The sequence below is a fragment of the Mustela nigripes genome, chromosome X (genome assembly GCF_022355385.1).
Source record: "Mustela nigripes isolate SB6536 chromosome X, MUSNIG.SB6536, whole genome shotgun sequence".
Lineage (NCBI taxonomy): Eukaryota > Metazoa > Chordata > Mammalia > Carnivora > Mustelidae > Mustela > Mustela nigripes.
This window is the reverse complement of record NC_081575.1, coordinates 92,673,620-92,700,250: the sequence shown is the minus strand read 5'-3', so window position 1 is coordinate 92,700,250 and position 26,631 is coordinate 92,673,620. Positions and strand designations below refer to the sequence as shown.

The window sequence follows — 26,631 nt, the reverse complement described above, 5'->3', positions numbered from 1 at the left end:
CAGACCAACTGAAGAATGTCATTACTGGACTTTTTAAAAAAGATTTTATTTATTGACTTGAGAGAGAGAGAGAGAGAGATAGCATGAGCAGGGGAAGAAGCAGAGGGAGGGAAAGAAGCAGATTCCCCACTGAGCAGACAGCCTAATGTGGGGCTCAATCCCATATGTAATAACATGGCAACAGAATACTATATTGTTTTTCTGTGGATACACACAGAAAAACCTCTACCTTAGGGTGAAAAACATTTTAGGCCCAGTTGCCCAGCATTGTGCACTGGCCTTGAAGACCATGAAGTTGTCTGAACCCCATCTTGCCCTCCATGCAAATGGGCATTTCTAGAAATGCCCTGTCCAGTAGTCTACAGGCCCACTTCTTTTCCTTTACTAACCTGTGTTCAGATGCTCATTGATAGCTTCTTCTAACTAGCAGCTTTTTAAAAAATCTTTCTTATAATTTTAATGGGATTTCTCTTAGGTGATAAACCTGAGCTTCAGCAGCCATTGTGGTCTAGAACCCTACTGTTATGTCATTTAACAATTAAATGCTGGGCTTTGATACTGTCATGTACAGATTCTATGATCCAACCTCATTTTTCTTACTTAGAAAACGAGGGTTGGACACCTGGGTGGCTCAGTTGGTTAAGCATCCGACTCTTGGTTTTGTCTCAGATCATGATCTCAGGATTGTGAGATTAAGGTTTATGTCTGTCTCCCTTCTCAGTGTGGAGTCTGCTTGTCCCTTTCCCTCTGCTCCTCCTCCTTTCTCTCTCTCTCTCTCTCTCATAAATAAGAAATAAAAAAAGAAAATGAGGATTGAAATATTTACCCAAAGTTTTGTCAGTAATAAATTTAATTAAATAGGCAAAACATTTAATACTGTAACTGAAACATATAGGAAGCAATAAGTATTTGCACCCCCCATTCCAATTCGAAGCTCTGGTGAGTCATAGATGAAAATATATTAACACTACCCACCAGTGTTTACAGTCTAGCAGAGTGTCCTACAAACAAATCCACAATGAGGATATAATTGGGTAATTGTTTTATTTATGTTGTGTGTATAGAACTAGAGTAAAATGGAAAAAAGCACTTAAATATTCTTGTGTTAACCATGGATGTGTTTCCAGAGAGACAATGCTTAATTCTCAACATATGGAAAGTAATTATTTCCTTTTTTAGATGTATTTTATTTTGTAGGCTTGAATACTATTATTTGATGGTTCTCTAAAAATCTTTTTAGCTAGACTAAGTAATCTCATAGTCTTTTGTTTTTACAAATAAGAGTTCAGAAAATGTTTTGTTTTCTTAAAAAAAACAGCAGCATTATCATTATCAGATATTATATAATTATCTGTGTGTACAACATCCTTAAAGTCAGTCTAAATCATGATTAATAATGGCTCTTTCTGGCAGATGTGGATTCAAATTCCAAGCAATATCATTTATGTAGGTAGGATTAAACAGCTATATCCATATGTAAACAAGCATATTTACTTTTGCATCTAATTTGATGCTTAAATTTAGCTACAACCATAGAGTTACTGCATAAAAGTTAAAGTATACTTTTGGAAGAACATTCTGTTTCTTTTTTTTTTTTTTTAAGATTTTATTTATTTATTTGACACAGAGAGAGAGATCACAAGTAGGCAGAGAGGCAGGCAGAGAGAGAGGGGGGAAGCAGGCTCCCTGCTGAGCAGAAAGCCCGATGTGGGGCTCAATCCCAGGATGCTGAGACCATGACCTGAGCCGAAGGCAGAGGCTTAACCCACTGAGCCACCCAGGCGCCCCTCTGTTTGTTTGTTTGTTTGTTTGTTTTTAAATCATTATTCTCATTGAGCCATATGGGCACTGACATTGACTGATATGTTATAAATTATTCTCCATCTTTTCCAAAAGCCAAGTTAAAGTACCTTACAAGAGATATATAATATCAAGATATTCTTTTTTTACTGAGAGGGAGGAAATTGACACAAAAAGAAAAAAGGAAGAAAATTAAGATGAAGCCTATAATTATACACATTTTTAGAGACCTAAGACATTTACCTAAGTGGACCACCCATTTGATTCTGAACTTTCTAACATATTCAAGAAGGAATCCCTGTCATTTACATACCTCAATATAACTACAGAATTTCAAAAGGAACATCTATACTCAAGAGAGGCTCAAATCTTCATGGTCCTAAAACCAGCCATTGATCTCATAAAGAGGATATTTTATTTTAAATTGTGTTTCATAGGATTTAAGTATAGGTCTATACATTCATTTATTAAGTGCATGTTATTTAGATTGTGGTCATTCTCATAGACCTTTTTAAAATCAGCTTCCGGGGAGATCCAATCTGTTAGCAAGTCCTATTGATTTTACCAAATGTATCTTAAATTTGACATCTTTTATTTTTACCACCTATTCCACATCAAGTTTAATGTACCTTCATCTTTAAACTACACTGCCACAATAGACTACTGAAAGGTTTCTCTGCAGTCCATCCTCTATCTTCGAATGGCAACAATTCCTTTAAAATGCAGATTTGTTTACATTGGAGTACCTGGGTGTCTCAGTCAGTTAAGTGGCTGCCTTCGGCTCAGATCATGATCCTGGGATCCTGGGATGGACCACATCAGCATCGGTGATTGGTGGGGAGCCTTTTCTCTCTCTCTCCCTCTGCCTGTTTGCCTGCCACTCCCCCACCTTGTTCTATCTCTCTCTCTCTCTCTCTCACTATCTCTTTCTCTGTGTCAGGTAAATTAATAAAATCTTTTAAAAATTTTGCTTATATCACTCCTCTGCATAAAATATTCCCATAGCTTCCCATTACCATTAAGATAAAGGATGACTATCTCAACATGTGGCCTTTCATAGCTGGCTTTTGGCTGTATTGGATCACTAACACTCTTGCTCTCTAAGCTTCAGCACCACTGGCCTTTGGTAAGTTCTTCAAACACTTAATTCTTCCTACCAGAGGCCTTGGCTACTTCTTTCCTCCCCTGCTCATTCTGGTTAACTCGTTCTCATCCTTCATATCCCACCCCCTGACCCTTCAGACTATACCACACTCCCTGTTAGATGTTCTCATACCATTTCCTAGCACATGCATAATTTGTAATTTCCACATTTATTTTGTGATGACATAATTAATGTTTGCCATGCCCTGTAGAACGTAAGATCCAGGAGATCAGGTATACTGTGGGTTTTTTTCTAATCACGCTATCCCCTAATTTATTTATTTAAGATTTTATTTATTTGGTAGGCAGAGAGACAGGCAGAGAGAGAGAGGAAGAAGCAGGCTCTCCACTGAGTAGAGAGCCCGATGCGGGGCTCCATTCCAGGACTCTGAGTTCATGACCTGAGCTGAAGGCAGAGGCCTTAACCCACTGTCCCACCCACGCGCCCTCTATCCCCAAATTTAAAACAGTCCCTGGAACATTATAAATTCTCTAAATATCAATTGAATGAATGAATGATTGAATGAATGGCTTGATCTAATGATGAATTTTAGAATATCTAGAAAAATCTTAAGTCACTCACAGGTATCCTAACACAGAATTTGAGCCTGTATACCCTGAAAAAGATCTCAAGGTCAAATATTCTTTGTTCTTAATTAAATCCAAGTCTATGAGCTTTTCGTAATGACCAACAAAATATCCCTTTGCAAACTGAGATTAGTGATGACATATCTGAGTAAAAATCATCCCCATTCCTGGTACCTGGGAGTTGTACTTTTCCCTAAAAAGCAATTTTATGAATATTTCTCTTGATTTTGGAAGTCCTTAATTCCTTTAAAGTCCTTTACTTTTTGCTGCTCCATAGACTTACCCATTCAACATTAATTCCACAAGGATTTGGGGGAAGTTAAGTCAAAGTTGGACACCGAGAGAATCTATTCCCATCTCCATTTCCAAACACAAGCATCCTAAGAGAAGGCAGTAGGTGGTAGTTTGCACAAAGGACTAAAAGCCAGAGCAAAAGCAAAGGTAAAATTTCCCCATGATTTTTCACCCACAGCTGTGTCAAGGCAAGGCAAGGCTGAAAGATTTAGCCAGTTAAGAAACACTGAGCCCATTTATCTTTAAATTCGAGGACTGTATTACTTAATACACAGTGAAAACAAAAGTTATCAAAAGGGCCTGATCCCTATGTCCCTCATGCAGGCTAATACCACAACAAAAGAGCTTTTGTTGATGAATGCATTATGCCTGGTAAGACAGCGTGTTGCAGACAGCCAATGTTGTGCTACAGCTAAGCAGTTTTATAGCCTGTAACTCTCCTTGAAGGGAGAGAACATAGGAGATACCGAGAAACTGATGATACCCTCCCAGGGGAGGTGGGGAGGCAAGCGAGAAAGGTTCTTGTAGTAGCTCTGCATGTGCCTCTGTGCTCTTCTGTTAGGGGAGGATCACAAGCTTTCTGCCAGGACAGTTAAGTTTTGTCTCTGTGCCCTAGGTATGGCATGCCAAGTTGCCAGGATGCCATGGTGTAGACATTCCCCTACAAATGGGTGGGTGAAATCTCCTCCGAGTCCATAGACCTCTTACCATTTTACTGTGTTTTAGACTAGAAAGTTGAAGTTTAAGAGAGATGGATGTGGCTTTCTGTTTTCCTTCTTTTATTTATGTGTTTCTCTCAAAAATCCTGTTACTTATATACCATTATTTTGATTCCAGATTTAAATTTTACTTTCAACCGTAGCTTTATTTTTTTGAATTCTTAGTCTTGCTCATTTTTTTTCTCTATGTGACAAAAACAAAATAAAATCCAAAAACCAGTGATATGATTAAGAGTTCATCTAAACAGTAGCACAGAATGTCCTATGAATTTCACACAAAAATACCCACATGATTTCCTGCAGCTAACTGGAAATCTATTACTTGGTAAATTATATGTACATTTGAAGGGAACTGTAGGTTTTACAGATCGGATCAAGATGTTTTAACGGATAACAATAACTGGATTGTATGGTTGCTGAAATCTGCAGAGGCCTTCCATTTTATTATAGAAGTGAGTATATTGCAGAGTGTAGGCCCTGGGCATGTGATCTACGCTGAAGAGTTAACTGTTGTGTCTTTTTCAGTAAGCGATTTCCTCTTTTCTTTTTTACTAAATAGAAACCAAATTAATATCACTCTGAAATTCACCAGTCGCTTCCTTCGTCCTGCTGAAGCTTCACTGCTATTAATCTCAAAACCTAAGTACGCAATAGGAGGCACTACGATGACTTTTGCTCTTAAGGGTGAAGTCCTCAATTTTAAAGCCATTGTAAGTAGATTTTACCTATTTTGTGTGTCTCATTCTCTTCTCAGGCCTTGGAATGTCCCAAGCACAGCTGTTCCTCCAAGTGTTCTCTCTGTATCGCTCCTGTTGTTTGAAATTCTGTGTACAGACACATGTGCACATAATTACATTTGCACAGTTCTTGCCTTCTGCGTCTCTGATATTCTTGCTCTGATACTCTTTCTGTAGAATTAATTCTTCAATTTTATAAGAGAACTTGCTTGTATTGAGTGTTCCTTTTAAAGTCAGATTTTTAGGATTATATCTGTTGTTTTCATAATGGAGTCATTCACTATACACATAGCAATTTACATTCCCCTCTGCTGTGGAGATTTGTGATGTAAGGTAAAACTGTCCCTGGGCTTCTGTCTATGTTTTTGTTTGAATTTAGGGTTGGTGGTTTATGCAGCAAAGAAAATGTTTCTCTTTTCTGAAAGGAACATTCATCAATTTATCTTGAGTTTCCTGTGGATCAAATCCATTCATTCTATAAAGATAATGCTAAGACTGGCATTTACTGAGAGGTGATAACATTCCAGATAGAATTCTGTTTATATCTCAAAAGATGGGGGAAAGGATTTTTAACTCTCTATAAAATGGTTGTGCTATTGCTATCATTGACTTTTTGTAGCTGTTATCTTGTCTAAATATTATACCATGGATGTATGGTAAAGAAGAAGTAAACTTGTTATGTCACCAGATTTCCACATGGATTATAAAGAATTTGTGGTGTGTAGTGGCATTACTCCAGTAATGGCCAGTTGTATGAGGAGAGCATTAAGTTGCTCATATGGGCAGACTGGTTTACAAGGTACAGACACCTAGAACAGGAAGTAGACATGTGATAATCATTGAGATGTGTGTCGTGATCTTCAGATTTCCTCTTGAATAATAAATTCTTACACTTCCCAATCTTCTCTCAGGAATTCTCCAAAATGAAACATTGCTTTACCATATGTATCTCTAGACATGGATGATTTTAGTTTGCCATTTACATGGTTCTCAGGCAAAAAAGCTGACACCTCAAGCTCATGCAGTCTGTTTACTTTTCCATCTGGCTGCTCATGGTTTTAGTGTCCAGTGGGCTGGATAATAATGGAGAAATAGAAAAAGATAATAACATGACCAGTCTAAAAATGTAGAATTCCTGGAATCTTATTTTCCATGAAAGTCCTTCAGGTAATTCAAAGTTTTAATTTTATATTTGTGCATTATTTGTACAGTACAAATAATGTCAGTGTAGCCACCACATTATAAACCCAGGCATGCCACAATCCTACACAGAAATTTATTCATTCACAGAGGTATGCATGTGCACATACATACACCCTGCTTCTTCCTTATGTCATATGTGTTAGGTATAGGTATGACTAATTAATTTTCAAATGTGAAATCATGCTCAGTCATTAACAAAAGCCATTTTAGGGAAACCAACTTAAGAGACACTGTTGTGACAATAATTCAGTGATGTGGTAAAATCTATTTCTGTCCTTCCCACCTAGATTTTTGCAGTACGATATTTGTGGGACAAGGGGAATTACATGAATTAATGTCCCTGTAATATTTCAGTGTACTGTTTTTTAGGTGCTTTAAGTTTATAATAATTTAGGTTATTCTTTTTCATTACTTACATATAGAATTATTATTTTTTTTTTTTTACTTTAGGAAATTATACGTTGTAAATCTCCATGTTATAAATGGAAAGAAATTAATGTGAATGTTAAAAATCCCTTCCATACTGCTGGGGACTTCAGGTATGTTAATATAACATTTTCATATAATTTGTTTGCTATTAGTCGTATCCAGTCTTAAGGTGAATACTTTTTTTCCAAAATGAACCTTTTTGAGGAGAAGTTTTATGTGTTTATATTACAATAAATTTATGAACATTATAGATAAAACAGAACAAATAATTAAGAGAAATCAATTTTTCTTAAAATGCTATTTGATCTATTTAAAGCTAAGACTGATCATACTAAATTTATGAATTTTGTCTATGCGCTTTCTGTATGTTGAGATATACTAATATTTTAATTTTTAAAAATATATAATTAATAGACTTTTTTACTTCTAATTTTATTCCATCTGTTAATTTCTGTAAGTGAAATATCAGTTCAAGCAGAACATGCATTTTAACTTACGGCATCACGATTAATTAAAACTATACATTAACCATGCATTTGTGCATCTTGAGGATTAACAACAACAACACAGATTTGAGATGAAAATAAAATGCTGAAGTATTATTTAAGGTCACAATAGACAAGTGTCTTTATAAACTTAGGTTTTGAGGGAGAAAATGGTCAGTGACACCCATGTATTGCTTCAATTATACACTGTCTCCATCAGCTTTAGAGAGCAGATCTTCACAACAATACTTGTGTTGAGACTAGAAGCTGTATGTATGCTTATTATTTTAGTATTTGATAATATCCAGTTTTTAAAATTATTGTATTCCCAGCCTTTTGATAGTCTCCTCTTAATAATCACTTATTATTGACAATACAAAATTTTTTGTTAAAATAGCTCTTGGTGAATTTATGGTTCCCATGTTCATGTGAGGGAGAGTTTTATTTACGGTAGTTCTATTAAAATGTTCTATCAGAATGCAAGGAACAATTTTAAAAAGTCAGAATATGTAGCTTTAATCCAGTATTAAACTATGCCCTTAAATGAACCAAATGACTGACTCCACTTCTTCCGAGGAATTCAAGATCAAACATAATTAGTCTTACATTCTAGAGGTAAAGCTGAAAGGAAGTATCAAAGTTCCAGGAATTGGTCGGCTATTATAGTTGCTTGTCTTTCAAGAAATTGTAGCATTTTTTAAAATATTAATTTATTTATTTTCAGCATAAGAGTATTCATTATTTTTTTTAATTTTATTGTTACTTTATGGTTTATCTCAGATTGAATTAAAATTCAGTCAGGGGTGGTAGAGGACAAGTCTCCTTCATCCTTTGTCTGAATGTGGCCCTCAATCTTAGGCAATGGGCATATAAACTCAAAATTTTAAAACCAATTACAAAATTTGTAATTGTAAAAATCAATATTTTACAATAGGCATGTATTTTAAAATTTTAAAATAATACAGTAGAAAAGAGGAAATTTGATTGCCAATTCTTCTGGAGACTTTTTGTATGTTATAAATACCATACCAATAAGTGAACTAGCTTTTAATGTTACACTTAAAAAATGACAAGGATTTAATTATTAACAATCTAGTATAAAACATACTTTACAATAAAACAAAGTTTCCTATAGATTTTCCCCAAAATTATATGCAGTGCAGTGACCAGATTTGGTCACTTTTTAATCAAAATTTAATACTGTTTTTAACAAAAATGGCAACCCAACCTAGATTTAACAGGGACAGGATTCGCCCACATGCCTCTGTCTACCAAATTAATGGTTCTCAAGTTCCTCTTTTGCAGAATGCAACTATATCTTGCTATACAATTTTTTTATATGTTATAAGATTTGATTTCCTAGTATTTTGTTGAAGATTTTGCATTTATAATCATAAGATCTAATGGTGTAATTCCCTTTTCTAGTGACAGCTTTGTTTTTGTGTGTGTGTGTGTGTGTCATTAATGGTAGCCTCCAACAATGATTTGGGAACTGATTCCTTCTATTCTATTTTTTTGGAAGAGTTTAAGAAGAATTGCTATTCTTTTAATCTTCAGTAGAATTCACAACTAAAGCCATCTGGGTCTGAGCTTTGTTTCATGGGAAGTTTATTTCATTACTAGTTCTCTATTTGTTATAGGCCTAATCAGGTATTCTGTTTCTTTTTAAGTCAGTTTTGATAGTTCATGCAATTCTAGAAATCTGTACATTTCCTCCAAATTACCTGATGTGTTGGCACAGATGTTTTCATAATACTCTTATAACTCTTTTTTGTTGTTGTTCCTGGAAAGTCAATAGTGATGGCCCTTCCTCCATCCCTTATTTTAACAATTTGATCCTCTTTTCTTTATTCTTGATCAGTCTAGGTAATCATTTATCAATGTTATTGATATTTCCATATTGATATTGATATATCTGGTCTTCTTGATATTCTCTATTGATTATTGAGGTAGGATTGACATATTTAAAAAACTGCACATTTAATGTATACAATTTGATGAGTTTGGACATATGCATGCAACTTATAATACTATCACCACAATTAAGGTAGTAAACATATCTGACACTTCCAAAAGTTTTCTTGTGTTACTTTTTTTTTTTTGGTGGAAAGAGTGCTTTACATGAGACTTACCCTCTTAACAGATGTTTAAGCGCACAGTAGCATATTGTTAACCCTCTTGTATATCACATCTGTAGGACTTATTTATCTTGCATAACTGAAACCTTATATAACAACTCTCCATTTCATCCTATAACCACTTCCTAGCAACCACTGTTCTATTCTCTGCTTTTTGAGTTTGACTATTTTCGATAGCTCATATAAATGGGATCATACAGTATTTGTCCTTCTGAGACTGGCTTTTTTCACTTAGCATAATGTCCCCAAGTTCTGAATATGTTGTCACATATTGTAGGATTTCCTTCTTTTTTAAAGCCAACTAGTAATATATTCACTACATTTGCCTCACTCATTGATCTGTCGATGAACATTTGGGTTCTTTGGATTGTTTTCATATCTTGGCTCTTGTGAACAATGCTGAAATGACCATGAGAGTAAAGATACCTTTTCAAGATCTGGATTTCAATTTCATTGGATAAAAACCCGAAGTGGAAGTGCTGGACCACATGATGATTCTAGTTTTAATTTTTGGAGGAGCCTCCCTACTGTTTTCCATAGTGGCTGCACCATTTTACATTCCTACCAATTCCCACCAACCACGTGCCAGTGTCCCCTTTCTCTAGATCATCACAACATTATTATCTCTTGTCTGGTTGGTTGGTGTTTTTTGTTTTGTTTTTAATAATAGCCATTCTGACAGTTATGAGGTGACATCTCACCCTGATTTTGAAAGGCATTTCCCTGATGAGTATGGAAGTTCAACATGTTTCCATATACATGTTGGCCATCTATATGTCTTTTTTGGAAAAATGTCTGTTCGTATCCTCTGGTCATTTTTTAATTGGATCTTTTATGGGTTGTTTTTTGTTTTTTTGTTTTGTTTTGTTTTTGCTTTTAAGTTATATGAGTTTTTATCGATTTTGGATATTAATCCTTTATCTGTTATATGATTTGCAAATATTTTCTCTCATTCGATAGGTTGCCTTTTCATTTTTATGTTCCTCTTATATAGCTCTATTCCAGTTCCCCCTTTTCTGTGGTATTTTTGTCAGACATATTGTATCAATGATGTTACAATAATCTGTAATGGTACTAACATTTTGGGGTATTTCTTTTTTTCATTTTGTGTAATTTTTGTGATCTTAAGAAAGATGAAAGAAGAAAGGACAGTGTACTAGTTTGTTAGGGTTCCTATAACAAAATACCAGAGACCCAGTGGCTTAAACAACAGAAACTTATTTTTTTCACATTTCTGGAGGCTAGACGTGCAAGATCAAGGTGTTGGCAGATTGGGTTTCTTCTGAGGCCTCTCTCCTCGGCTTACAGATGGCCACATTCTTGCTGTGCCCTCACATCTCTTCTCTGATGTGCATGGCCCTGGAGTCTCTTGTGTGTCCATATTTCCTCTTGTAAGCACACGAGTCAGAATGAATTAGTGCCCACTTTAATGGCTACATTTTAGCCTAGTGCACCTTTTAAAGGCCCTGTTTCCAAAGACAATCACACTGTGAGAATATTAGAGGTTACGGCTTTAACATATGAAATTTAAGGGAGGATACAATTCAGCCCATAACAGAAAGGACACGTTGATAATTTTTATTAAAGTGGCCTTGTTATTTATCATTTTTGGTTTATTTGTTTCTACGGATTCACATTATCTTCTGGAATAACTTCCATGGCTCAGTTGAGCTTTGCTCTCAGCCACCTCAGTTATTAAACAATTTTTCTTTTATTTTCTCTCTGTCTTCTCCTTCTAGTGATTTATTACACATGTGTTAGTGCATTTAATAATGCACCATATATGTATGAGACTCTATTTTTCTTTATTTTCTCTCTGTTCTTCAGATGGCATTATCTCTATCTTCAGTTTTTAAATTTTTTTCCTGCCATTTCAAATCTACTGTTGATTCCCCCCAGTGATAATTATTTATCTATTTGTTTTTGTAGTTTCTAACTCCAGAATTTTTATTTTGTTCTTTTTAAAATTTCAGTCTCTTTTTTGATACTCTCTATTTGATATCACATTGTCATCATACCTTCCTTGACTTCTTTAGTCATACTTTCCTTAGTTTTTGAACACATTGATAACAGCAATTTGGAATTAATTATTCTGTTAAATCTGGTAACTGGTCACTTTAACGTGCAGTTTCTGTTGCCCACTTCTTTTCATGTTTCATCATTTTTAAGGTTGAAAACTAGGCATTTTAGAATATATATTGTATCAGCTGAGTACATTTCCCAAAATGTCATTAATGGTGTTGGTTAATTTTTTCACTGACTGGCTAGCTTATTTTAGTGATATCTACCTCCTCCCCACAAAAGGCGCCACACACAAAGTGTGAAGCCTCTGGTGTTAACTCTCACAGGACAGAGCCGTGGGCATTCCCACAGTCAATCTGGGATGCCAGTGGCTTTGGTAGGATTCCTTTTGACCATATCTTTCCACGTCCACACCCAGATACTAGATTCTGCTAATTCCAGTTCTTCAGGAGGCATAAATTCCTCCTCAGACCAATTCAGTCAAATATAGGCTCCTTTGAAGTAATAGTTCCTTAGGTCAATGTTTAAGATTTATTCTGTCCCCACAAGGGAGCCTCCCAGTTGTCCCTTTCCCCTGTGAATCTACCAGTCTACTCCAAATTGCCTTTCACCACAACCGCACTGTTTTTCACTGATCCCTTGGCTTGATCTTCTTCATGATTTGTTGAAAATAAAATCAGTTCCTTTGGGAGGAGATTAAGAGCTGTTTTAAGCACAGCTAGCTTCTCCCTGCAGGCGAAATCTCTGAACTCGCTCTGTAACTGGAGGTGGGGATAGTGTTGCACTTTTCTCTGCTTACCACCGCACATTAGGAGCTAAGTGTGAGATGAGATAGGGGCCATAGCTTTAGGTCTCCTTGCCTTGCTTCTGCCAGCACTGAGCGACCATTTTAAAGCTAAGGCAAGGACGATTTCACACCCATGTAGTGCCTCTGTCCTGTGAGTGGTTGCTGGACAGAAGACTGATCCCACCTACTCCTCTCAGCTACAGTTGCCCAAAACTTAGTTTCAGCAGCATGTACTGGGGCAAGATGAGAAATATTGTTGTCCAACCCCTCCCAGAAAAGTATCTCTCCACCTGGGAGCTGGGTAAGTTGAGAGCCTTATATTCTTAGCTGTGCCAATGAGGGCTAGGGTTTCCGTCTTATTGAGTGGGGAAGGAGGAGCGAGTGAGGGGTCTTGGTTAAGACACCACAGATTTCAGCCTTTCTTACTGAATTTAGTATTACTGAATAGATCTTTCTTCATTTGCTCTATGCCCTTAGGATAATTTCTAGAGAATTAAAATAGTTGATTTTTACAAATTTTATTCATTTTCCTGAGGGAGTGAGTCTCTGGAGCTCTCTTGTTGTCATGCTGGAACAATGTTTGCTTTAATTCTGTTTTGCCCATTATTACTATAGACACTGCAGGTCTGTGTTACCATTTGCATGGTATGTCTTTTGTGACCTTTTGTTCCCTATCTGTGTCTTTGAATTGATGTTAGATTTTTTCCTAATCTGTTCGTATTCCTTTTGTCTGCCTCTGCCTTTTGAATGGAATGTTTAATCCATTTAAAGTTCGCTTCATCTTTGATACAGTAGGATTTATATGTGCCATTTGGGTACCTGTTTTCTTTCTTCCTTCTTCCCTCCCTCCTTCTCTCTCGCTTGCCTGCTCGCTCTTTCTTTCTTTCTTTTTTCTCTCTCTCTTTCTTTCTTTCTTTCTTTCTTTCTTTCTTTCTTTCTTTCTTTCACAGAGAGAGACACAGTGAGCGAGGGAACACAAGAAGGGGGAATGGGCGAGGGAGAAGCAAAAGCAGGCTTCCCTCTGAGCAGGGAGCCCTATGTGGGGCCCAGTCCCAGGACCCTGGTAGGCGCTTAATGACTAAGCCACCCAGGTGCCCCTGGGTACCTGTTTTCTATGTCTTATGTCTTTGTTCCTCTATTTCTCTGTTACTTCTTGGTTTTATATTGTATATTTCCTTTTAATAAATTTTTTATTCCTTTTTCTATCTCCTAACTTATTTTTCTTATTTTCTTTGTTACCCTGGAGATTATAATTAGCATCCTAAATTAATGTAGCTCAGATTATTACCAACCTAATTTCAATGTAATTCAGAAATTTTGCTGCTGTATATCACCTTTTCATAGCCCCTTGTTAGTGCTATTTCTGTTATACCCATTACATCTTTACACATTATAAGCCCCTAAAACAGTTTTGTATTTATTGTCTCACTCTTTTCATTAAAGTCAGAAAGTAGAATTTAAAAGTTTGCACAGGAAAAAAAATATATATGTAATGTCATTGCCTTCTGACCTCTGGGGTTTCAGCTGGGAACTCTGCTGTTTAATTTTACTGCAGAGTGACATAGATGTTGGTCAATTTTTTCTTGTTGCTAACTGTGCCTTGGCTTACTAACAGGCTGACTATTATTTTCTAGTTTTGGATTGCCTTGAATAAAATTTTTTTGACTTCTTCGTTGTGTAAATTAATATTTCTGTTCAAGCATGGGAATTGTTCATCATTTATTTCTTTGCATTTTCTTGCTGCTTCTTTCTTATCTTTTCAGGATTCTGATGAAGCTTGTATTTGTGTGCTTAATGGTATCTCACAGTTTTCCGAGGCTGTGTTAATTTTTTGTCATTATTTTCTCTTTTTGTCCTTTAGAGATAATCATTCCATCTGGCCCATTTTGCCGCTGCAAACCTGCTGTTCAGTCCCTCTGTTGATTTTTTATTTCATGTATCGTACTTCTTCCGTCCAAAATTTGTAATTGGTTCTTTTGAATAACTTATCTCTTTATTAGTATTCTTTATTTGGTGGGACATGGTTGTCTCTCGTAGACAGTGTTGAAGACCTTTCGCAGAGTTTGGGGATCTAGCACGCTACTTCAGCCCCTCATATAAGCCTCTTGTTCCCCACATCTTCCTTTGATGTTTTGACAAGCTCTTGTTTGATCCAGCTGCTATAGGAATCTCAGGTACAACTGCTACTGATTGTTTTCAGCAAAATCCTGGATATTGCTGTTTCCCTTTGAGTCAGGTCAGTAAAGACAACACCTTGCAAACTCAATTTTTCGAGGGAGCTGTGAGACCCATGAAAAAGTAACAATGCTCAGGAATGGGACTTTTTTTAATGAGCTCCAGCCTCAGTCTGTGCCCTCATGTGGCTGGAAGCCTGCCAGATTTTACAACTACCTTAGTTGCAAGGCTGCTGATTTTCAAAGCTACTACCAGAGCAGTGGAAAGATGGGAGTTACAGCATAATAAAAGTTACAAGACCACAAACTCTGCTGTTCTCATCAAGGTGTGGCAGTTTATTTTTAAATAAACACTACTCAAATTGTTGCAAGCCTTTCGTTAATTAACCAGAGCTCTGAAAATTTAATTTTTACAATCTTTCCTAGTGTTTTTTATTGCTTTTATAGGGTAGTGAATGTGCGATGATTCTTACTCTGCCATTCCTTGCCTTTCTTTTCCTGGTAACCTCGTTTTATTATTTGAAAAATAGTTTGTGTTTTAGATTAGACTCTTCCTTCTCAAAGTATGATCCTTGAACCAGCAAAATCAGCATCATCTGGGAGCTTGTTGGACAGATTCTCAGGCCCACAGCAATCCATTTGAGTCAGAATCTGCATTTGACATCTCCAGAGGATTTTTTGGTACATTAATATTAGAGCATTGCTGGTCTAAGTCAAGATTGTTCAAAGTTTAATCTGTATATAAGCTCTTTAAAAAGCATCTGGAGAGCTTGCTTGTGTTTTTGTTTTTGTTTTTTTAAGATTTTATTTATTTGAGAGAGAGAGAGAGAAAAAGAGAGAGCATGAGAAGGAAGAAAGTCAGAGGGAGAAGCAGACTTCCCATGGAGCTGGGACCCCGATGTGGGACTCGATCCCCAGACTCTGGGATCATGACCTGAGCCGAAGGCAGTCGCCAACCAACTGAGCCACCCAGGCACGCTGGAGAGCTTGTTTTAAATAGAAAGTTCTGGAACCGTTGCCAGACTTAACTAAGTCAGAATTCATGCAGATAGAATTTGGGGATATTCATTTTGACTAAGCACTGCAGATGTTTATCATACACACTGAAGTGTGAAAGCTGCCAATTTAGAAACTACAGTAATCAAATAGAATTTTTTCCATTTTAGTGGCAGTTTGTATTTCATTTTTATAAGTAATATTTCTATTTTAAGGAGAACATCTTCAATCTAATTAAGCAGGGACCTTTCAAATGCTATTTTATCTCAAAATGGTACATGCACAGTATGCAAAATACCTAATATTTACCTTATTGGTTTAGTCTTTTTATTTGTGTGTAAAATTGTATTATCCTTGTAACTGTTTTTTAGCCAGAACAAATTACGACCCAAATAAATTGCCCTGATGATTCACCTTGGATTTATAGAAATATAAAAAAATTATACATTTTTTTTCTGCCTCATACTTTTATGAGATTTCAATGAGGACTTAGTGTCTTAATTTAAATTGAAATTACCCTCCAGAGAGGAGTTCTTCCTACATTTGCTTAACTATAACTTTAAAATGATATAAGAAAATCTGGTAGTCTGGTACATGTCTTACATAGTTCATAGTTTACATTTTCCTATAGTTCATTTTGTCTGTTTAATAATTTTTAGTATTTAATATTAATATAATTCCTTACAATCCTTATACGAAACTCTCACTACTACCAACTTAAAAGGACAGAAAATGACATTAACGTTGTCAGTGATCAAGAATTCCTATCCCTTTTAAGGGTCCTTCTACCTGGACGAAGAATAACATTGATATGAAACAGATTAACAGGAGAAAATCAAATTTAATAGTATAAGTATGGGGAATCCACCCAGACAAGGAAATTCCAGAGACAAGCAAAATGAGATCTAGATGTCATATTGAACTAAGGAGACGGGGTAGGAGTCTGGGATTTTAGAGGAGAGGAATGCACCTCACAGGGGGAACAGACAAACAGATGTTTGGGGCCCCTGGATGGCTTAGCTGTTTAAGCGTCTGCCTTCAACTCAGGTCCTGATTCCAGGGTCCTGGGATCAAGTCCCGTGTTAGGCTCCTTGTTCAGAGGGGAACCTGCTTCTCCCTTCCACTTCCCCTCTATTGTGTTCTCTCTCTCTCAAATAAATGATCTTTAAGAAAAAAAAAAAAAAAGAAAAGCAGATGTTTGATAATTAGACATTTGCCCTGTCATACAGATGGGTCACTCAGTTAAAATTTATTTCTGCTAATAACCCTTATTCTGGGAAAAACCCCCAATATAGATTCTTCTTTAGAATTAAGGGAGAAGCAAAAGTTTCTTTTGAGTCCGCAGGGTCTTGATTGCCTTCAGCTTAAAATAATCCATATGCCAAAGTGACACATACTGGGAGCAGAGGCTATCCTGAACCCCTTCAACATTGAAACATTAAGATGTATGAATGTGTTGCATTTTAGTTTTGTGCGCAGTTGTATGTGTGTTTGTGTTTCAATACTAAAACATTAGATGAATTTTATTCTTGATCTGTTTTTTATTATAATGTTTATATTATGAAATTAATAACTATTACATAATAAAGGTTTATTTTCATGACTTTTTGGGGAAGGAAGAAATTTCTCTGGTCTTCAAGGCCCTTTTAGCTAAACTGAGAATCAAGTTGGCTGAGACAGATTAACAGAAGAAAATCAAATTTAGTTTCTTACATGAGGGGAATACACACACACACGTGAAATGCCAAAGATAATGAAGCAACATGAGACTTACATGTGCTAAGAAGGGAGACAGGGGTATAAGGATACAAAGGGGAGGAAGACAATTAGCAAGAAAGTGAGAGGAGGTGTCTGGAACATAGAGGTTGTCCTATTACGGAGATATATTTCTTAGGTAAAGAGAAATCTCTGTTAATAGCTCTTTTCCTGGATAGATTTCTTTTCCAATGAAAATATTACTAAGTTGAGAGGAGGAGGAAGAGATTGACCTGAATCTGCTAGTTTTTTATTGCTTTTAACTCAAAATAATCTTCACACCAATGTGGCCCATCTGGGTGCAACCCATATTTGGCCCCTACAAAATCAAGCTTGAATAAATCGATTCTTAATATTATACAGATTCTCTTCAACTCTGAAGATAGAATTAGGCATCCTGGCATGACTCTTTGTGACATCTTTCATCCATATCTAGAGGATCATTTATCATTTCCACACTGTCCTCCACTATAATGTGGGCAACCTAAGGTAGAGAGGATAATAGATTCATGCTTGTATTTCTAGCACCCAGTCCCACATATAACACATAATGGAGTCTCTGTAACTGTTTCCTGAATGAATGAGCATTATCTTATAAGACAGACTGAATTGCTAAATAATTCCTGAAGATGGCATAATTACTAATGCACTGATTAACTCTGTATCCATATCTTATATACAGTCCTGAAAGAATTATTTTTCTTTTTTGAAATAAGATTAAAAAGGAAATGTGTACAGCTCTGACAATACATTGAGACCAGTATATGATTCCATTTCTAGAATATAATTGGGCAGTGATTTATGTTCTAAATTTCTTTGCTATAAGAATTAATGTTGCCGGGGTGCCTGGGTGGCTCAGTGAGTTAAGCCTCTGCCTTCGGCTCAGGTCATGATCCCAGGGTCCTGGGATGGAGCCCCACATCGGGCTCTCTGCTTGGCAGGGAGCCTGCTTCCTATACTCTCTCTCTCTGCCTGCCTCTCTGCCTACTTGTGATCTCTACCTGTCAAATAAATAAATAAATCTTTAAAAAAAAGAATTAATATTGCCTTTCCATATAATAGAATATTATGTTTTACATATTTCAATTCCAGATTTTTTTTTTCTTTTAAGTAATCTCTACATCCAGCATGTGGCTTGAATTCACAACCCTGAGATCAAGAGTTGCATACTCTACAAGCTGAACCAGCCAGGCACCCTGATCTTTCTCTTTTTAAAAACATACATGTTTTGAGATGCAGAATGAGAACATACAGATTTTTTAACTGAAATTTATTCTGATTCTCTATTTTATGAATGATGGAAAAAAATTTAAAAGAATGTTTTGTGGTCATTTGAATTTTGTTATAGTAGAATTCAAAATAATCCTTTTTTCATTTATTTTAGTGTCAGTTTGGTGGAATCCTCAACATTTATCACTTTGCCATCTCAATTAACAGAATCTGGACAATTCATGAACCATGGGTAAATATGAATATATTTATGCTTATAATTTTCTCAGGAAAAATTCTGAGAAATTAGCATTCAACTGAACTTGTTATTAATTATACAGTAGTTTTTGTTTATTTGAAATATTTAATTTATATTATATATAAAATTTATATTATTCAGTTATTCTGTTCTCTCATGTGTTACTAGGCTATGTGCATGAAAATTGCATAAATATGCAATTGATTAAATACAGTGGATTCTCATTATTTGTGATAGTTATGTTCCATAAAATTGTGGCACTCAGTGAATGAATACTGTGCCATTATTCCCAGAAGAAATATATGTAATCACATAGAAGATAATTATACATCCTAAAAACAACCCATCCTGGTAGATTTTATTTTTACATAGAGAAAATAAAGTTCATCCATGTTAAATGACTTGTATAAGGCTGACCCACTAAACTGCCACAAATTGTTTCAAATCTTGTCCACCTGGCCCCAGAGGTGGGGCTTCTTGAACATTTTTCTTCTGTACTGCCTCCTACTGTCTCCCTCCTCTGGTCATCTCTATGTGAGAACTGAAGCAGAAAGGCCTAGCATCACTTTTGTTGACTTTAGCTGGGAACTGTGTGACCATTGACTGGAACTTTTTGCCACTCTGCACATGTCCACAAACAACAGGGGAAGCTCCGTGAGTATGGATTTGGGGGTTACAAATCAATTTTAGTGAGGAGGCAAATTTGCAAATAACCAGAATTTGTGGATAGTGAGGATCAACTGTATTTAGGCTTACTCTACCTACATTATGAGATCCGTGTTTAGTTTAGAAAGAGACTTTGACTTTGGAGTAGAGAAGCAGAATTTTTAAAAGTTAGATTGCTTTATATTTCTGATCTATTTTGAATTACTAAATAACTATTCAATGTGAAATAGAATAAAACAACATTGTCAAGGTTAAAGAAAATCAGCTAGAAAGAAAATAATGCAAGTATGTATTAGTGAAATGCATGCATATACTGACCATTACTATAACAACTACTTCATAGCTACTATGTTAGTTTATTTTCTACCCTTGTCTCTGTGTAATGCTTGATAACGACAGTGTCATCCTTTTAGATGCAAAACTGTGTCAGGAGTCAAGGATTTGGCAACTTTTAAACCATAGGAATAACCAGTGTTGAAGTCATCAGAAACTCTTGAAGTGATTTGTGCAGAACTTGCTAAGATTAAAAAGAATATAGTTTATTTTCCAAAAGTGAATTGTATTTAAGCCAATAGTTTTATTATGTTATAAGGATTACATTTATTATGCTTGACTTCTTCATTGGTTGGTCTTTGAGAAAAGTTGTTATAGGAGCACACCATTTTTATCTCAGAGCATTTGTTTTGTTGAATGCTAATTACATACTTAACTAAGGCATTCGAAATCTTACTTTTACATTTTTCTGTCATCAAGAAAATAATTAATTAATGCCTTGAATGATAAAGCATCATTAATCATAAGAATAGGGTATTGTAGGTAATTTATGTTAATTTCTTTGTAGTATGAAGTGCTGGTATTGCTAAAAACTCTTCAGTAAATACTTCTACTAAGTCTTTATCTTTTTAATCTCTTCCTTCTTGATTAAGCAGCTGTCTGGCATTATAGATTTTTCCTGAATGGCCTTGAATTAGTTTTTCCACATTAATTGCAAATAATTTATAGTATCACATATTAAACTGGAGTCAGATCTCAAAGCAATGTTATAGGTATCTGTGAGAATAAGTAACTCAAAGTTGGATCAGTTTAATGAACAGCAAAATTGAGTCTGCTTTCTCTCTCTTTTTAAAGATTTACTTATTTATTTTAGAGAGAGAAGGAGCATGCATGAACAAGGGAAGGGGCAGGGGGAGAGGGAAAAAGAATTTCCTAAGCAGACACCCAGGTGAGCATGGAGCCCAGTGTAGGGCTCAATCTCATGACCCTGAGACTGTGAGCTGAGCAAAATCAAGAGATGCTGAACTGACTAAGCCATCCAGGTGCTACAAGTCTACTTTGTTAATTTAGAATGCAGTTTAGAATGCAGTTTATCCCAAACTTTAACATGATTTTTCTTCATGTAATATTCTGGAATGTTTTTGATTAGCTCCAAAATTGCATAATTACTGAAGCTATAGGTAAAGATATCTTTTTTAATGTTATGCTTCTCAAATCTAAACCATAATGGAAATAAACAAGTATTAAGACCTTTGTAATGTAATTTTTGGCTAGAAAGGACACTTTTCAAGTACTCATCCAAAATAATTACCAATTCAGCATGCAGTACCGCTGAAGAAGTATGTCTATCATGGTCTCAAACATTGATCATTCTTTCTCATATAGTCTCTTCCATTCATACTTAAAATATTTTACATTCTTAGTTCCCTGCTGAAAGCTTCCTGTGATAAAACTAACATAAAGATATGGTGACACTGAATATTGGTCAGGGAGAATAGGATCTACTATAGAGTAGTTAGGCTTCTGTACATTAACTGTCCAAAAATGATTCAGAGCCCTTTGTTTAAAGGATTGATGATTTACTCCTTTGCACCTCTGTGAAGACTGCCTAGCAGATCAAAGGTGAGAGTGGGATTTGAAAAGACAAAGGCTACAGTTTTTTAAGGAAAAGACATAGTCCCTGGTTTATCATGTCAGCACTGTTCTGAGCTGAATGGCCCCAAATTCATATTTTGGGTTGAAATAGAACAGTCTTAAGTTTACCCCAAAGGTTGTCTTTCCGACAGTTCTTAAGAGATTGATTAGAAGCACTTATTATGGCTCCTTTTTGGGGGTCCTAACTGCTTGCTGTATAACACCTCTAGGCTCTAATTCACGTAGCAGGCAAATCTTTATTCACTTTAGCAAGGATTAGCTAAAGTATCCAGAACTCCAACAATCCAATCTACTTCATAGGCAGCAGAAAGGATGAAGCACAATAAGAGTGTGCCCTTTCTTTCTCTGTTAGGGAAACTTCCCAGAAATAGCACACAGCACTTCTGCTCGTAGCCAGTTGGCCAAATCTAGCTGGAAGGAAGACTAAGAAAGGCCCTTCTCCACATACATATCACAGTAAAATGAGTGTTCTGTCAGTGAGGGGAGGGAAGGGCCCATGGATACTGGGATAGGCAATCAACAGGTTCCATCATGAGGGGACACAGAAGAGAGTTTTATTCCAACTAGCACAAAACTATCTAGTATTTCCTCAGTCTGGCTTCATTGGCATAATAAGACCTTTTGATCTTTAAATATGTCTTAATAAAATAATACTTAGCAATATTATACACCCTGTTTTTCTTAAAGCTCTCCTTAAATGTTTGTCTTGAATAGATTTCCAGATACAAATAAAACTTAAGAACGTGCATTTTGAATCATGACCAAAATGGAGGTCTGATCTAGTACCTCTATGATTAATAACTTCGGTATGTAATATACCATACAATAAACATTACACTGTCTCAGTAACTTCCATTCTGGTCTCTAGGTCTAATCAGCAAGGTAACATAAGAGAACAAGAAAAGATTAAAAAAAATTACTCCATAAACTACCAGTAATCCCTTTTTAGAGCTCTTAACAAATATCCCTGTTCTATTCTTTTTAGGCATGTAGTAACATTACACTTACCCAGTTGAAGTTATTTATGAATATATAACTTAATCAGCCAATGGCATGTGAGGAAAAGTACAAAATATTTTCTCCAAGGGTAGGTTTAAGATGCAGTGAACAATTTCTCTCATTCCCTTTCCTTGATACAGTTAAAGAAGTATATATAGAAATGGACTTCTCTTCACCAAGGATCTTTGAGGCCATCCTCTCCACCTAGGAGAGACATGTACTGGGAGCCTGAAGTGAACTGCTATGCTTAATCCACTGAGATGCATGGTGTTATTGCAGCATGACCTAGCATATGCTAACTGAAACTCCTTCTCAGATCACTTCAGTCAGTATCTCCTCAAATAATAAATATTCTCTTCTCAAATGAGCAGTAAAGTGCTGAAATTATCTTTCAGGTGGCATAAAAAAAAGTCAAGTCTCCTATTTAAAATTTTTAAAATGCCTATATAAACTGCTCTTCCTAAGCAACAGACACACATAAGACAGCACATTTGAAACCACATGGATGATAAAACTTTATATTCATCACACATTTTACTTAACAGGAACATGATCCATGAGCATAAGCAAGAACCGCTAAGAACTTTTTTATTCTAATTAAATCCAAAGGATTACCAGAAAGGATCAGGATAGGACACTGATTTTAGCCACAATTTAAAATTAAATAATAGGTCAATGGTGTTCAGAAGTGAGCACTATGTAAATAATTTCCTACAGTAATATGACTTGCTATTTTTTCAGCAGCATTGAATTATTTATCATTTAATAAATTCTTACTAAGTGGCCCCTTAAGCAGTGCTCTTAGTACTGGAGGCATATCAAATAAATAAGTCATAGATCTGGTTCTCAAGGAGCCAACCATCAAGTAGAGAAGAAAAAGAAAATCATACACAAGTGGAGGCAATTGTACAGGGCAGAATGCATTAGTAGTATATGTTGTACAAAAAAAAAAAAAAATTCTGTGAGCTCATTGGCAAGGAGTATCACTCTCTAGATATGGAGATCCTGGGTTTCATCTCCCTTCTCTTTTCTTTACATATATTTTTGGGGAATAGCTAATGAAAAGACCTTTTGAATAAATCAGAGTTGTCTTATCCTTAAAGAGACCCTCAAACCCAGAAAAACTGAGTTACCTATACTATATACGGTAAAGATGGTTAGAAAAAAATTGCAGACCTAGAAAGAGAAGACATTTAAGGAGAATAATGAAGTACTATGCACGTTTTTCTCATGCATATGTTATACTCTGCTGTTCTTTATAATATACAAATTGGGATCGGAAATGTAAGATTTTGATGGCCCAAATCTAGAGCAGGGGAGAAGTTTCCTGTAAGTATAAAAGGAGCGTGGGAAGAAGGAATTGCTGCAACATTGGAAGAGGGGAGAGGCAAGGGGAAATATAAGACATATGCTTATGCATATGGATTGTGGGAAAATGTGAATGAAAGTTGAAAAGGTGTTGAAGTGTTTATCCTTCTGCTTTATAATTATTCATTGTAGACTTACTTAGTATGACAGACTATAATCTGTGAATTTAGGAGCTTTGTCTTTTATCCTTGTCTCTCAGAGTACCTTGGCCCAGAGTAGCTTTCACCCAAATGAAAGAAGTCTCTGATATTTTTCAGATATTTTTCTGAGTCTTGATTCTTGCTAAAAAACCAGAAAAGCTCAATTCTGCATGGCTATGATTTTAAGATATTTCATTTTACTACACTGAATAATTGGTGACACTTAGAATTAGGCAAATCTCCAAGGAAAACAGTGATTCAGAAGCCAGATGTAGGCACTAAGAGTCATAATCTGCCATGATCCTCTTGCTCTACAGGAGAGTTTCATACCTGTTTTTAATTTCTTCACGGCCTTTGCCAATGTGATGAAGCCTATTCTACTTTACAGAATAATGTTTTATAAATATTAAACTAAGATATAAGAATTAGAGAGTATCTTAATCTTCCCAGGCTGCAGTAACAAAATAACATGGATATGATGGCCTAAACAACAGAAATTTATTTCCCATAGCTCTGGAGTTTGGAAGTCCAAGATCAAGGTACAGGCAAGATAGTTTTCATTTGGAGGCCTCTTCTCTTGACTTGTTGGTAGCAGCTTTCTTGCTGTGGGCTTACTTGACCTCTTTGAGCATGCATAACAGTAAACTCACTGCTGGCTTTTCTTACAAGAACACTAATTCTGTTGTATCAGGGCCCCACCCTTATGACCTCATTTAACCTTGATCACCTTCTTATAGGCCCTATCTCCAAAATTAGTCATTTGGAGAATTGGGGCTTTAACATATGAATTTAATGGTGATGCAATTCAATCTATGGCATAGAGGAAACTCATACTCCAGTAGATAATAAAAATATTTTAAAATTGTAATGTGTTAAAATATATACTTCTTAACATAATACACAATAAAATCTACTGGTGGACATAATAACTACCATACTTTAAAAGTAGTTATGATTGTAAATAATAGCTTAAGATATGTACAAGAATTGAAATGCAATATAAACATATCCATGATTATTTGGTGACCATTTCATATTACAGCTAATGCTACTGTGGCTTGATTTAAATTGCTATTAAGAGTTAGTGGGAAAAAAAAAAAAAAGAGTTAGTGGGAGTGGGGCACCTGGGTGGCTCAGTGGGTTAAGCCTCTGCCTTCGGCTCAGGTCATGATCTCTGCGTCCTGGGATCCAGCCCTGCATCGGGCTCTCTGCTCAGTGGGGAGCCTGCTTCCCTCTCTCTCTCTCTGCCTGCCTCTCTGCCTACTTGTGATCTCTCTGTCAAATAAATAAATAAAATATTTAAAAAAAAAAGAGTTAGTGGGAGTCAAGATGGAATTTTTCCCCATTTGAATTCACAGATCCACTCTGTCCTTACATCCTGGGTTGGTACACCTTGCTTTACAGACTTCTCAGTCGCTCAGGAGCCAAAGATGTACTAAAAACAGCAAGTATTCCATTTTTTAAAAAAGATTTTATTTATTTACTTGACAGAGATCACAAGTAGGCAGAGAGGCAGGCAGAGAGAGAGTGGGGGAAGCAGGCTCCCTGCTGAGCAGAGAGCCGGATGTGGGGCTCAATCCCAGGACCCAGGGACCATGACCCAAACTGAAGGCAGAGGCTTTAACCCAGTGAGCCACCCAGGCGCCCCAAGTATTCCATTTTTACTACCCTCCAGAGACCACTGGGTCCTTTTTTAAAGAAGCCCTAGGCGCATGGAGGATGGAGTGTATCTCAAAATTGATCCACTTACATTCCTTCCCGTGATGCATGAAAATTAGTCTTGAACCAGAAAATTTGTTCTTTGATTTGGACACAGCTGTGAATGCTGGCCCAGGAGTAGCTTCATGAAGGCTTATGTTAAAGATCTCTCCTCCCTAACTGAAAAGGTTTGAATAGGAAGTCATTCTTGGGGCTGATTTATTCATGCTCTGAATAGAACCATTTTGGTCATTTTAGTTTGAAAAGAGCTGTGGGTCATCCCTGCAGAGAAAAAAAGGAATGTCACCCCTTTACACCTCCTAAGTAGGCTTCACTCCCTGACTTCAGCCCACTACTAAATTAGTAGAAGATATTCCCTTGCTTGATCAACAGTATTATATATAATTTTAACCGCTTTTGATGCTATTTCTTCTTTAAGACCAGGGGTTTAAAAGTGCTCCCTCTGCCATAGCTTCAGCGGCAGTTGGTGAGCATTTAGGAAAATGTTAGCAAACACTGAGGTGTGAGGTAGGATTGGTTTTCTGTTCTTTCTTTGATCAGCAAGATACTGGTTTTGTAAACAAGCTGGGTTTATCACTGAATTTCTAGACTCAAGAATGTTGATCAGGGAAAATAGAATTTACCTGAACCAAATTACTTTATTAAATTATTTTCTGACATCTCTGAATTAATCATGATAATCACTAGTTTTATGAGCAAGGTAATAACATTTCTAGGTCTGCAATTTTTTCCTATCTGTCTTTACCACAGGTAACTCAATTTTTGTACATTTGAGAGTCTTCTTTGAGGATAAGGCAACTCTGATTTATTCAGAAGGCACTTTCATTAGCTATTCTCCAAGAAAATACATAAAGAAAAGAAAAAGAAAAAGAAGCCCAAATTTCTCTGCTTTTCTATTCATTATGGAAAAAATGGCTGAAGGGCAAGATATTGCAAGGATTGAGCAAAATGAAGTTCTGAAATTATCTGAAGATTTTTTTTTAATTTTTTATTTTTTATAAACATATATTTTTATCCCCAGGGGTACAGGTCTGTGAATCACCAGGTTTACACACTTCACAGCACTCACCAA

The 26,631-nt window shown here is 36.0% G+C and overlaps 1 protein-coding gene across 1 annotated transcript in view; it reads left to right on the top strand.

Annotated features, from left to right (window-relative positions):
• Positions 1-26,631, top strand: part of CFAP47 (cilia and flagella associated protein 47) — a 531,154-nt gene that overhangs the window by 264,456 nt on the left and 240,067 nt on the right. Inside the window, exons 38-40 of the mRNA XM_059385274.1 lie at positions 5,104-5,254; positions 6,935-7,023; positions 18,655-18,732. Coding sequence (XP_059241257.1) covers positions 5,104-5,254; positions 6,935-7,023; positions 18,655-18,732 — 318 coding nt within the window. The remainder of the gene's footprint in view (positions 1-5,103; positions 5,255-6,934; positions 7,024-18,654; positions 18,733-26,631) is intronic.